Genomic DNA, 13,388 nt, shown 5'->3' with positions numbered 1-13,388 from the left:
GCTGGAAGTTAAGCAACAGAAATCCCATGTGAGCAGCTGTACCTTCCAAGAATTAAGCTGGGCTCCGTGTAGCTTTTAGACTAGGGAAAAAAAAATCCAAAGAGTCTAGCCTGAATTTTAACTACTCAGAACCGCCAGGTGTTCAGACTCCTGGGATAGCTCTAGTAGCAAAAAGCCGTATTTTACAGATTTCTGTGTAATGTATTCTCAGGTGAACACCAAAAGAAAACCCTAAATAAATCACTCATTAACCTACATCTGTATTAAGTTTTGTTATTTAGGTGGAAACTTGGGGAAAGTTTCTCCTCCTGTGACAATCAATGCCTATTAAACGAGAGCACTGGAATTTTAAGTGACCTGTTTTTGCTAAAAACTTTGCCTTGTAGTTTGCTATTTAATTAGCTATGAAACCTAACTTCTAATCACCAATTGTTCATGCTTATGAAAGAATTAGGGTTAACATTCTCTGGGATAAAAAAAATTAAGACTTAGCAAATGATGGTTAATCAGCAAGGATAGCCAGACAGACCAAAGCCTACAAAACAAGTACATCTAAGAAGGAAAAAAAAAAAGAAAAAAAAAAAAAAAGAAAAGTAATAAACTAACTTTATGCTGTAGTCAGGCCACCTTTGAGGTTGCAAGAAGCATTTCTTGCAGGCATATGAAATCCTTCCCTTCTACCACTGAAACAACAACCTGAAGACTCCCTCTCCTCATCTGCTCTGGCAAGAAGACTATACTATTTGCTTCCTTGAATAAAATAACACGCATAGAAAAATAAAGGGCTAAGCACACAATCAGTACGAACAGCAGTGCCAGAAGAAGAGCCCACTGCAGGGGAAGAAGTTACAGGTGGCATCAAAACCATCAACTATAAGTGAAAATGCTTTTTCTTTATTTTTCTTTAGGCATATGCTGCTTATTATGGATCAATAAGGTTCTGGTCACAGAGTAGAGTTTTGGGGGCTTGGGGATTTTTTTTAAAGCACTACCTGTACTGTAACTAGAAGAGCCTGTGGATGAGAGAGCGCAAGTCTGGACACAGGGGCTGTACGCCCAAAAGCCTGCCTTTTTTTTATTTTCAGCTGTAGCAGATGTCCTTTCCCTACCACTCAGAATTACTCTTTTTGCAGCGAACAGAAGCCATCAACAGCCAAGACATTTGCAGACAGTATAAAAAGCGGTTTTGGGGGTGTGAGGGGGAGGGTCAAAGGCAGAAATCTGTTTATTTGGCACCTAAATATAGCCCAGTTAACTCAGCAAACATTTTTTCCCTACTACATGCTATTTTGTCTATATTTAGAGGCTGTAAGGAACCAGCTGTAGCATCACCATTTTATTACATTCTCTGATGGGAAATTTGCTTTTGTTCCCCAGAACAGATCTCCACCGTAAACAACCATGACCACTCACCTGAGTCTTGGGCATAAAAATTCAGTTTCCAGCTGAAGCCCCAGCAGTAGGATGGGCTCTTAACCTCAGCCTTACATGAAGGAGCTCTGCTCAGATACGCCTGGCTGTGAACCAAGCCTCTAATAATCAAAGTGGACACATCACAAGGCTACTATTCAAGACCAGCCACACGTCAATTAGGTATTTCATTCAACAAGACATAGGTGCCAGTAAAAGACAGGTTTCAACAGGCTGCATTCAGAATAGAGGCTGCTTCTAAGAAAAGCCTTTTTAGATGGTAAACAAAAGTAGGTTTCAGTGTTTTGAGATGCTTGTTTAAAAAGCATTATAGCCCTCCAGGTATTTTTTCTTTAATAGGATCACATACCTGTGCACCTGCAGCATGTGGAGGCCAACCTTTTTTGCAATGAAAGTTATTGTACGTTAGGGTTAGGGCTACAGAGAATGATTTTTTTCCCTAATCACTTAAATCTTGCCTGCAGAGGGTTTATCATATGGTCAAATCTCTGTCAGTGCAGCATCTGATTTATCTCTTTAGATGAGTATGAAAGGCACAAACAGACAACTGATTTCACTTCTCAGAAACACTCACAGGTACTTTTTGTAAAGCTTAGGCAATAGGCAACAAAGGATAGCTTTTTACTCCAAAAAAAAATATATTCTACAATTTTTCTCCAATGCTTTCACGCTAATTTGCTGAGGCAGCTGTCCTTTATTCTCAGTATATGTACTGCAGAAAAGTGCACTTGAGTCTACAAAGCAATCCAGAGAAAATGGTATCAGGGCATTCAATGGCTGTATCTGAGCAATCCCAGGATCGCCAACACAAGCAGATAAAAAAACAGACTTTCAGGTCTTCCAGAAAGATGTAAAGTGCAAGAAAGGTTTTAACCAAGCAGACGATGTCAGTGCAAAGAATAAGGCTTGCCCAGTAGTGCGAGCAGGACTGACCACGCTGCCCATCTTCCTGCAGTGGACCTGAAGCACCAGCGGGTGACATCTCACACCTACCCTTTCAGGCCCTAGACAAACAGGGTACCAGTTCATGATGCTTTACATTTTGTTGGATGGTCATAAATTTTGCAACCATTTAACAATGCTGCCACAACGCCCTGGTAGATTATTTGACCATATTTAAATAGCTTCCTTCCTCAGTGTGGTCCTACAGACAAAATTTTGGCTCACAGGCCACTAAGTCCAGTGAGTTTAACCAAATCATTGGATTCCCAATTATAACACTTACACATCACAGACTGCATCAAGATTTTTTTTTTTTAAACTTTATCCACTGCAAAAGAAAAAAGTGGATATAGCTCAAAACAAATGACAGAGAAACGAACCACCATGCTCCACAGGTTAGGTCCCCACCTGAAATTTGAGTGATGTGGGCTCACGTGCCTCACCCTGCCCAAGTTCAAACAAGCCCCCGAAGTGTCCATCCTCACTATGTTGTTGGGACACCCTCATACCCTGTGGAAGCTTTTCCATTTGTACCTGCACCTACCACAACTATGCTTCAAGACAGGTTTATGCATCCTGAGTGAGGCTCTAAACACCAGGCTACTGGTGACCTATCTGAGCCCCTTTTGGCTTTTTTTTTAAAAAAAAAAAAAAAAAAAAAAAATTACCTGCTGTTTCTATGCAAGACTAATGCACTAAGGGCATGAAATCCAAAAGCTGCAGTTTGTTTATGCTGCCCCTTTTTGGGCTTGCTTTGCCTCCCTAAATAACAGTAACAGTTGTACAATGTCTGAAGGAAAATCAGTTAGGGATTTAAGAGGGAAATGATAATTAGTTCCTAGTCATGGACAACACATGGTGGTGAAGTACCTACCACAGTGGCTGAGAAACTAGCACCGACAAAGCAGAAGGCAGAGCAGCTGCTTTATGCATAATGGGAGCAGAGGCCATGTCTGCAACCATACAGAGCCCAACGTCAGTCTCCCCAGTGCCTAACACCCAGCCACCAGCAGCAGCACACAGCAATCCCTCGGTCGCAGTTACTGGATAAGGCACACTGGTATTCAGGCTCGCTGCATCTGCAGAAAATGCTCCTTGATGGTGCACGCCCTCCTGCAGGCGCATTAACAAATCTAGCAAATAAATGGAGGGAAATAAGACTGATAGTTAGCAATCCCTTGGGACCCCTCTAATGAAAGACCCCTCTAATGAAAGGTCACAATATAATATCCATCCCACAACAGATCACTGTGCTGCTGCCAGAAAAAGGCCGCATGAGCTCTTCCTGCCAAGGCAAGATGCAGCTCTGAGACACCCTGTCAGAGTCAGTTAAGCAATAAAATAAGAGAGCTGCACCACCTGTGTCCCTTCTCCAAGCAGAAGTGCTCTGAAAGTTCAATTATCTTCCTGCAGCAACAAGTCTAACTTCAAATGGCAACTCAAAGGCTGCGTCTTCCTTTCAAAAACCGCAAGGAATACTCTGAAGCAAGGTATCTTCAAGTAAGCATGGAGTATCTGCCTTATTTAAGCTCTCCCAACATACTCATTATCATAGTATCTGAGCACATTTGTGTCTGGGTATACAGCTAAGAGAGAAAAGCCATCATCTCTCCATGCTTCATTTCTCTCGTGTGCCTCACAGATCTGCACTTCTACAGGGAAAACAGAAAGCAATCAAGTATCTGATGAGCAGGAGATGTTTTCTCCCCTTCGTGCAATTGCTCCGTTAACAGGATTTAGAAGTGCAAAGATGTGTAAGGAAAAGGTGCATGTACACACACACAGCCCAGTTCAGCATGTTCTCAAACACCCAGCGTGTTTCAGCCGCACCCTCAGAGCGCTCGGCCCTGAGGTAGCTGTGGCATGAAGGCAGGCCCACCCCACTCCCAGCTGAGGTTCGGCCCACTAACTAGGCCGTCCATACACCCCCCACCAGCGAGACCCAAGGATTCAGCCCACGGGCACGACTGCAGGATCGAGGATCAGCAGAATGGCATTCTGCCACCGCCTCACAGCGCTGCAATGTTTTGCCGATGGCACCTCAAAGCCATGACCACTGAGGGCCCTGACACAAAGCAAAGCGCTGCTCTCGCTGCGTGTCCCTTTCAGCACTAGTTCCTTTGGCCAGGGGATGCTGAAGGGAAGCGTTATCTGCCTTTTGTCTGAGCCGAGCGAGGGCCAGGCAACCCACTTGACAGAACTGCTGTTGCCCCTAACGGGAGGCCCCAGGACATCACATCTGATCGGCTACAAATCAATGGATCCTGCGAGAACTGGGCTGCTAGAAAAGCTGGACTGTCAGGAAAATCACGCTTCCTGCGCTATCTCACACTGCTGCCACTGGAAGCTTGCTGCCTCCTGATGTATAAAGGAAATTAGGGAGGTTTCTTTGGGAGATGTAAAGTCTTGACCCTAACAGATGGGACACATTTGTAGAATGAAGGGTTCTGTGGCTGAGGGAGAAGATGGGCAACCATCTGTAAGAAGAGAGAAAATCCTTGGGGAAAAGGAAGAGCAGGAACAGGAACAAACGGTCCAGGGAAGTGACTAAGGGCCAAGAAGAAAAGGAAAGAGAGGCCCTTTCCTGAGAGGAGCAGTCTGCTCTGCCACGGCACGCAGCAAGGCCAGACCTGTGAGGGCTCAGGAACACAGAGCCAGGGTATGTGTTGTGAAGGGAACAGGGAGGACATCCACCGCATGTGGGAACCTCAGCAGAAACTTGGAAGCAGAGATGGAGGGAACACATGCAACAAATTCAGCCCACTGACTGCAGTTTGCAATCCCACCCTGCCGATCTGTCTCCAACCGCAGGTCACTCCTGAAAGCCGGAAGGATGTACCATTTCTTTTACCCTCCTCTGCCCCCTTTACAACTCCTGAAGGCCCAGTTTTTCCATCCACCTTTCTTACGGCAGGAAGAGAGGAAAAAAAAAAAAAAAAAAAAAAAAAACCTACTGCCTTGTCTGTCTCTTCAGCAAGTCCTTGCTGCTGCCTGCCCCACACCTCTGCAGCCTCCCAGGCAGGTATCAAACTAATCAGCGAGCTGCTGTCATCACAGGACTGGTCTCTGTGACAGCTGTGTTGAACAACACTGCTCAAGATCATGTGTCACTTATCATGTGTCAGAAGTATTTATTTCACTCATTCATTAAAAAAAAACAAACTACAAACATAGTAGTTGCCAAAAAACGCATGTCTCCTGTATGTGATCAGATTTAGCTAACTTTACCATCTTTGCTCATAACCCATTGCAGGATTTTACCAATTTAAACCATACTGAAACTTCAAGGCAAACATCTGTATGCATTTGTGCATGTATTTCCAACTCAGAAAGGGCAATCTCCTATTTTAACTGAAGAAATTTCTCAGGCTTCTAAGAGACATGATTTTCAAAGCCTATCAATAGCAACTACGACAACTGAGATTGTTTTGAACAAGTACAAACCTACAGCTGCATGGCATTATTTGCATCACATTTGGTTTAACCACACCTTTATCATCTGCTTGCCTATTATCACCTCAGTGTGCTGTTTCAGTCATAAAGTGATTGATTTCTTCTACTCATTAGAAATGTCAAACAACAGGAAACTTATTTTCTTCATTTGGATTCATTTACCTTTGGATTACAAGAACGCGAATTCCCCTCACCCAGTGGACCTTTGCAGAAACTTGCATCCAGTAGGCAGTTTAAATAGTAATAAGCACTGATAGATCCAGATCCCAGGGACCAACTTACACTGGGGGCAGGGATGTGATGAAAATCTTAAGCTCCATGTCACCAGGTATTTACTCTTTTGCTCCTGAGTCTGAATTACACTCTATGGCCATTCAGCTGCAGAAGCCAACAGTGATAAAACATTCCCAGAGCACCGGTGATACTTGGAAAAAAATCCATATACACCATCATTATCAAGATTGAATGGTTTTATATTCTAATAAAAGTTCATCTTGTGCTAATGCACTACACCTATACGCATGGTAAGTATATACGTGCACCCACTCAACTGTCATTACGTCCATTTCTTGGAACCAAAGATAGTAACACTCAGGCATGTACAAGAGTACAGCTCCTTTCCAGCTGAGCCAGACAGCTATGTTATGATTTCTCCTGTTTGTCCCAGCTACCCACCACCTCACAGAACATGACATGAACCAAGTTGAGCTGGCCTGCCCAGATAGTTTTCAGATCCACTTCCAGCACACGTCGCAGAGTTGGTCCACAGCTCTCCTGACACCATTTGTGCGTTGGACAGGAGACACCTCTGGCAAATATGCCCACAAACCAAATCAAAAAGGAGGATTTGGAGAACAGAACACAGCTCCCGACAGGGAAACACTGCAATATGACTGGAGGCTTTATTTCAGTGATATGATACTCCAAAGCTGCCACTAACAAACGAGCACTTAATACAGTCCAAATAACCCTAAATTTACTTTGCAATGTCAAAGTCTAGGAGCCCATTTTCTACTTCGAAACCATGCACCAGTGTTCAAGTTTGGCTGTATGTGCTCAGGCACTAGTTTCCAAGGAAACCAGCGACTGCATGAACATTGCAAAATGCAAGTCCTGTGCTCGCTGTTCCACAAGTACGCTGTAGATATCTCCGTGACACAAACCCTCCCAGGTAGGTGCTCTACCGGTGTTTCAATGAGACCTTCATACAATTTCAGACTTTCAGATGTCGGTGTACACAGGACATACCGAAGCAATGCTAATACATGCAACCAAGCCACCTTCTATAGACCCACAGAAAAGGAAAAAGGAATTATTTTATAAAGGAGTTGTTTTAGGCTCCAGTGTATCAAATACTTTTGTTGTTGTTTGTTTGTTTTTTCCTGCTCTATTAGACCTTCAAAACAAAAATAAGCTGCACAAAATGTGAATGGTGTGGACTTCTTTGCCTGCACATACCCCCCTGGAAATGTCAAAACAGCAACTGAAAAACATCTGCACAGGTATTTATCCTCTAGCCAGCTACAAATGCATTTTGGCACCACAAAAAGCCAGAAGACAAGAAATATCAGCAGCACAGGCAGCTAGGGGTGTCATTTAAGACAGTAAATCAAAGCAGTCTCCCAGGACCCTTACCTTAAGAGAAGGTTCACGGTCATTGACTTCTGAAATTTTAGCATCCCACAGTATCTATTCCAAGCAGCATAAGCAAATAAACCATTATATATCAAGTTGCTGTATGGTTTGTTTTTTTTTGGTTTTGTTTTGTGTTTGTTTTTTAAATTCTGCAATGCAGCATCTTCCCCCTTGACTCACGCTCTGCATCAGGTCCTCAGAGAGAGGGTGTTCGGGTGTTTAGTAAAGGCATGAAGTCCTTTCCCCTTCCAGCAAGTCTGCAGGACAGGTCACTGCTGGCAGACGACTAGCCTAAAGCCTTGCGCTACCACATACATTTTTGCTCACTATCAGCACACTGATCTGGTGGGTTTTCTGACTCATTTCTGATACGTAGGATGCATATTGTATTTAGCAACATGGGATGCAAAAGCTCAGGACAACTTTCACAGCAAGTCTGAAGAGATGGCATTCGTGCTTAAGGCCAGGGTTCTTATTTTCTGCTGATGTACTTTAAAACTACCCATCAATAGCATTCACCCAATAATACAGAGAAGAGGAAAAAAAAACAATTATCTAGAAAGCAAATTTATGGAGATATATTAGAAATTAAAAATATGTTAATGACAGCCCTTTGTTAAGAGCTATTAGCTTGCTTAAAACTACTATACTTGCTGAATAGCGTTGTTTTGCAGTCATCAAAATATATATTGTTTCTAAACAAAAGTCTTTTTCCTTAAAAACTTTGTTTTACACTATGCTGCTAAAAGAAATATCCAAAAGCTGCAGAGATTCAGAGAATTTTGTGTTGCTTGTTGCTACTAAGCAAAACTAAAAATAATTGAAATTGCATCAAAGTTTACTCTTGCCATCACTACTCAAAACAATAATCTGACACAAAATGACAAAACAGATGGTTTTAATACCTTTGTCCAACAAATTACTTTTGACCTTCGAGTAAAAACATCTCTGGTCATTACAGTTTACAGCTGGCATAAAAATTACCTGCCTAAACAGAGACGACCCAGACACTACTTGGATATAGAAAAACCTTTGTCCTCTGCATAACTAAATACAGTTATTCCTTACCACTGCTAGTAACCAAAGTCTCAGAAGGCTGAATCATATGAAGAGCAAACCTATCAGCAATCTCAAACAGCCACTTCACAACACATTGAGTGGCACTGACTTTGAGGCATGAGTCACACGCATGCTCCTGTGCAGAGGAAAGCCCCATCCACCAGCACCACGGTACTTTGCTACTGCCAAACCAGACCTGTCAAAACAGAGAGAAATAATGTTTGACTGCCTTGCAATCTCCGCTATCCTCGCAGTGCTGCATGCAAAGCTCCTGTCAGGGAGCATATAATCCTTCACAATGGAAACCCATCCCTGTGAAGTGTGAGATACAGGTTTCTGAGCTCTCAGACCTGCTGCGTGAGCACGCTGGGTGCTTGGGAGTCTCTGCAAGCTGCCTTGGCTGACCACACAAGTGGGGGAACAGCAGACACCTTGTCCCTTCCACAGGTCTATCTGCAGAGAGGTGCTGCCCTATCACCTCAAAACCTCCAAGTTCTGCATACCAGTGAAGTCCTAACCCTAAGGTCCCCAAGTCCAAAGTCCCCCAAACCATAAACACCCACTGACTTCGGTGGATGTCAGAGCTCCATCAGGAATTAGCAGGTATTTCCAGGCACGTAAAATCTCCTTTAGGACAACATTAACACTCAGACTGAATCAACGTTACGTCACATAGCAACCCCAGCAGTTAATTACATTCAGACACTAAATGAATTCCAACTGGTCACATCACATGGAATTATACTTTGATACTGGGGAAAAAAATGTAAGAAGGTTGCATCACCGTTGCCTGTTTACATCCATCACTGCTGACTGCTTTTGATATTCTGTGCAGCGTGACACCAAAACCTGAATGCAGCACGACTGTAGAGGCCAACGCTCCTTGCCTGATTTCATAGCTCCTGCGCTACTTTTCAAGAAGCAATCACTCCAGGAAGGTTGTCTCAGCTCCTGATCACAGGCCCCTCATCAATCTCTGTTTCGAGTGGTTAGATTATGTTGCAACCATCGTCTAAATTATTGTAGAAATGGGAATGTGTGCGTTTTAAGAAAAGGGGCTGTTGTTATTTTTAGAACTAGTTTAAGAGTTGTTATTAACGGACGGCTCCTAGGTACCAGAGCATAGTTATCATTTATAAATATCAGCAGATAATTTTATGCAAACACTCTAAATATGAAGTGCTTTTCAAATATTTTTTTTTTTTTTTTTTTTTATTGCTATTATGATCGCTTAAAAATATGCCCCTGGCCCATACAAGATGTGCACATTTGCCTTCAAAGCATCACTTGAGCTGTTGAAGGGATTTTGTTAAATCTCTTGTTTGTATCTTGTACTTTCCCTAAGGCTATGCAACCAAATATGGGTTTTGGTTTTTTAAAACCCAGAACTCTTTAACACCACGCACAGACTTCTCCTCCCCTCCAAAGTGAATCTGAGATTTTGGCAGATTTCCCAATTTTACATTCAAAGCATTCCTAAGTCTGTTAACTCATAAAAACAAGTCTTTTTGCATCTTACTCGACAGTTTCTATAAATGACACAGCACTTTGCCTCATCTCAGTGAAGGCAATGACAGAGCACACGCCACCTCTGACAAGAGAAGACCGGGCCCTATAAATCCTTCATGCTCATTAGCTCTCCACTTTGGTTTCCATTCTGCTCATACATTTTTTTTCCTTCTGGAAAACAAAATATGCTGATCACACAGTCTTCCATCAAAAAGAAACCATACAGTTGGGGCCAATCACAAAAGGAAACATTTTAAAGTAAGAGTCCTGGGTGTTTTCCCATTGTAAGTGCAAAATAAGGAAAGCAAAGAAACAAATGCTACAGCTTCCTAACTGAAAAAGCTGTTCTTCGGTCTGCAGCTTTGTAAAATGTTAATTGAAATAACTGTTGGTACAAGCTTGGTCTCACAGTACTCTTTTAAAGCTGACAAGCTGTTAGCAGTCAGAATATATCCTGCAAGAGGTCAAAGGTGTGGAAAAACAAATGGAGCAGCAATTCTAGGAGATGAAGAGGAGATAAGGATATGTCATGGCATTTTTCAGCCAGGGAAAAGCATCCAGCGTTCTCAACAGTCTTTACCAACTAACTCCAGTCACTTCTTGAAATCTTTGGGGTGAAGAAAAAAAAAAAAAAACACTTTAGACAACCTTAATCTAGTTACCTTAATACAAAGACCAATAAAGATGCAAATGTCTGACTTATTTCACTGGTCTCATAACTGAGAACAAACTGGCAGGATGTGTCCCTCTGCTTATTTTAGCTATACGCTCCTCACATGAACTCCCATTCCACATTAGTAAGATTAAAAAATAATAATAATAATAAAGGCAAAATAAGTGCAATACTGCAACAGGGACTAAAACTGAATGCTCTGAAACAATTGAAAAAAAAAAAAAAAAAAAAAAAACAACTGTGTTTTTTCTCGATGCAAGGCAAGGCCTTGCAGGAATTTTCATGCTATTTTTCCCTAAGAGGCAGTTAAATTTACTTTCACACTTAAAAACCATTCAGAGTTTAATTATTTTATAACTAAGAATCTTCCATGTGGCATCAAAACAGCTTCCACAGATGTTTCACCACAGACAGACAAGTAACACAAGCCATCATGCTTTGATGATCAGAATCATTTCTAACAGGCTTTCACTGACCCTATAACATGCAGGTGCCTTAGGTGCTCCACCCAATCATGAGGGCATACCTAGCACCACTTAGCTGAAATTTTCTAAAAAAAAATAATAATAATAAAAAAAAATAAAAATAAAAATAATAAAAAAAAAGGAAAAAAGCTGCAAATACAGGCTACCAAACAACTGAAATTTTCCTTTGCTCTCTTGGCACTCCTACTTTGCATAATGCTGGAGAATGGGCAGATACCAAAGGCTGGATGCCATCACCTGAAGAGTAGTAGTGTGAAGCATCAATTGGGAAAAAGCATCAATTGGGAAAAAAAGTCAACCCTGTCTTTTAATTGTGGTTGGCTTCTAGCTCCTTTCCACCCCAACCTCCAGTACCACCATAAACTGTTGTTCTGAACATCAAAGTATCGTAAGGATTGTGTTCTGTTTGTTTAATCAAGACAAGGACTTCTCAACCACACGTGAGCGGACTGTGCAAGTCACATGTAGAAAAGTGCAGAAAAATCACAATTTGAGTATTACTGATACCAATAAACTAAAGCGGTTGTGGCTCCTTACCCAGTTTCCCAGACACAGACACCACAATGAGAGCAGCTCATCTGGATTTTAAAGGGAAGAACTCATTTCAAAGCAGAATACACGGCTCTTGCTTCTGCTTTCTTTTACATAGGGATATCTTCCTTTCTACTCAGATGCTCAAATTAAAAATGCTCAATAGTGCCATACCTTTTGGATTTAGTAAGTGCCTGAAATGACCACCTATCTCCAGGAGACCTCATTGCCTCAGCAGGCATCGGTCCTCAGGTGTGAGGCTTTGAGAGCTGACCACAAAACATGACCGTTCAGGCAGAACTGACAATACTAGAGCAGAGCACGGTCCTGAAGCTACAAACAGTGATCTTTCCCACCTCAGTGATTAAGGTATGAAGCAGTAACTCAACCTGGAGTATCCTAAATAGCATTGGAGTATTGACCGTGGAAGGTCAATATTAAACACTGCTTCAGGCAGGTAGCATGCACTACGCTCCAAGTGAGGCTACAGGACAGCGTTTACAGAACAAAAAATTAAAATTCAAGCCAGAAAACGTTAATTCAAAGCTTTGACAGGCTTCCTATGCATTTCACTGCACAGATCAGAGACTGAAGATTTGCTCTGCTTAAAGTTGGAGCTCTTTCACCAGCTCTAGGTGACCCAGTATGCAGCTCTTTCGGTTATAACGCGAGAGCCACCACGTTTGACGTGCAACAGCAGGGCAGCAGCACAGCCACGCGGGTTTCTCCACACCAAACCCTCTGGGAGCAAAGCCTTGACCTGCCACTGCCCTCAGCTCCCCACCACCATTTTGTGCTCGGACACCAAGGGGCAAGCACGCATACACCCGTGAGAAAAATAACTGTTTCTGTCAGCGACAGGCTGGTGTACAGTGGAAATTATAGCCCAGTCCCTCACGGCAGCCTTATCATTTGCTGTTTTGGAGTGCTGTATGCTAACTGAAGGTACCACAGGTGTGCTCGCAGTGCCGGGGAGCACCAGTCCTCGGTCCCTCGCCTCTCCTCGGCTGCCTTATGCTACCGAGGAGCTCGGGCTGCCAGGCGGCCGGGAACCGGGCAGCGGCCGGGCACCGGTGCAGGGGGACGCCGAGCCTGGCTGAGGCGTTCGGGGGGCTTTCTGCGACCACCACAGCGTCGCCCCGCCGCCGGTTTGGATCCCGATCCGCAGCCGTTCGCCTTAAAAGGGCAAAATATCTGTGGACAACCAGCGGCGGGGAGGGAGGGCGGGGAAGCGGGAGCCTGCCCCCGCCACACGGCGGCTCCTCGGGGCCGGGCCCGGCCGAGGGTCCCGGCCATGGCGGCCGCCTCCTGGGGCGGTTGCCGGGAGACGGCGGGGCCCCGCCATGGCGGCGGTGGGAAGGGCAGGGCCCAGGCGGCCCCGGCCCCGGCCCCGCTCTGCTCCGCGGGCGGGTCCCGGCAGCGAGCGGCCGCCGCCTCCGGCAGCCCCGGCGAGGGCGATGGGGAGCACCTGGGCGCCTCGCCCACGGCACCTGCGCGGGTGCGGGGCGCTTTCTGGGTGGGTTTTGTGTGTCTATCCTTTTATTTATTATTACTATTAATAATATTTTTTGATGGAAGGCTCCGCTGCCTTTTTGCAGGACGGATGCGGCTGCCAGCCGGGTCAGCACCGCGGCCACGTGCGGCAAGCTGCGTCCCGAAACTGGGGGGGG

General features: G+C 44.1%; 1 protein-coding gene across 2 annotated transcripts in view; it reads right to left on the bottom strand.

Annotated features, from left to right (window-relative positions):
- PRKG1 (protein kinase cGMP-dependent 1) overlaps window positions 1-13,388 on the bottom strand; it is a 466,513-nt gene that overhangs the window by 423,233 nt on the left and 29,892 nt on the right. Inside the window, exon 1 of one of the 2 annotated variants that reach the window (XM_035330177.1) lies at window positions 3,248-3,513. The exons of the other annotated variant lie outside the window; for it this stretch is intronic. Coding sequence (XP_035186068.1) covers window positions 3,248-3,498 — 251 coding nt within the window. The 5' untranslated portion in view covers window positions 3,499-3,513. Of the gene's footprint in view, window positions 1-3,247; window positions 3,514-13,388 lie in introns of those variants that run through there. 2 annotated transcript variants of the gene reach the window in all.

The sequence above is a fragment of the Oxyura jamaicensis genome, chromosome 6, assembly GCF_011077185.1.
Source record: "Oxyura jamaicensis isolate SHBP4307 breed ruddy duck chromosome 6, BPBGC_Ojam_1.0, whole genome shotgun sequence".
In the NCBI taxonomy this organism is placed as follows: domain Eukaryota; kingdom Metazoa; phylum Chordata; class Aves; order Anseriformes; family Anatidae; genus Oxyura; species Oxyura jamaicensis.
The sequence above is the reverse complement of the archived record's forward strand: the minus strand, read 5'-3'. Positions and strand labels throughout refer to the sequence as shown.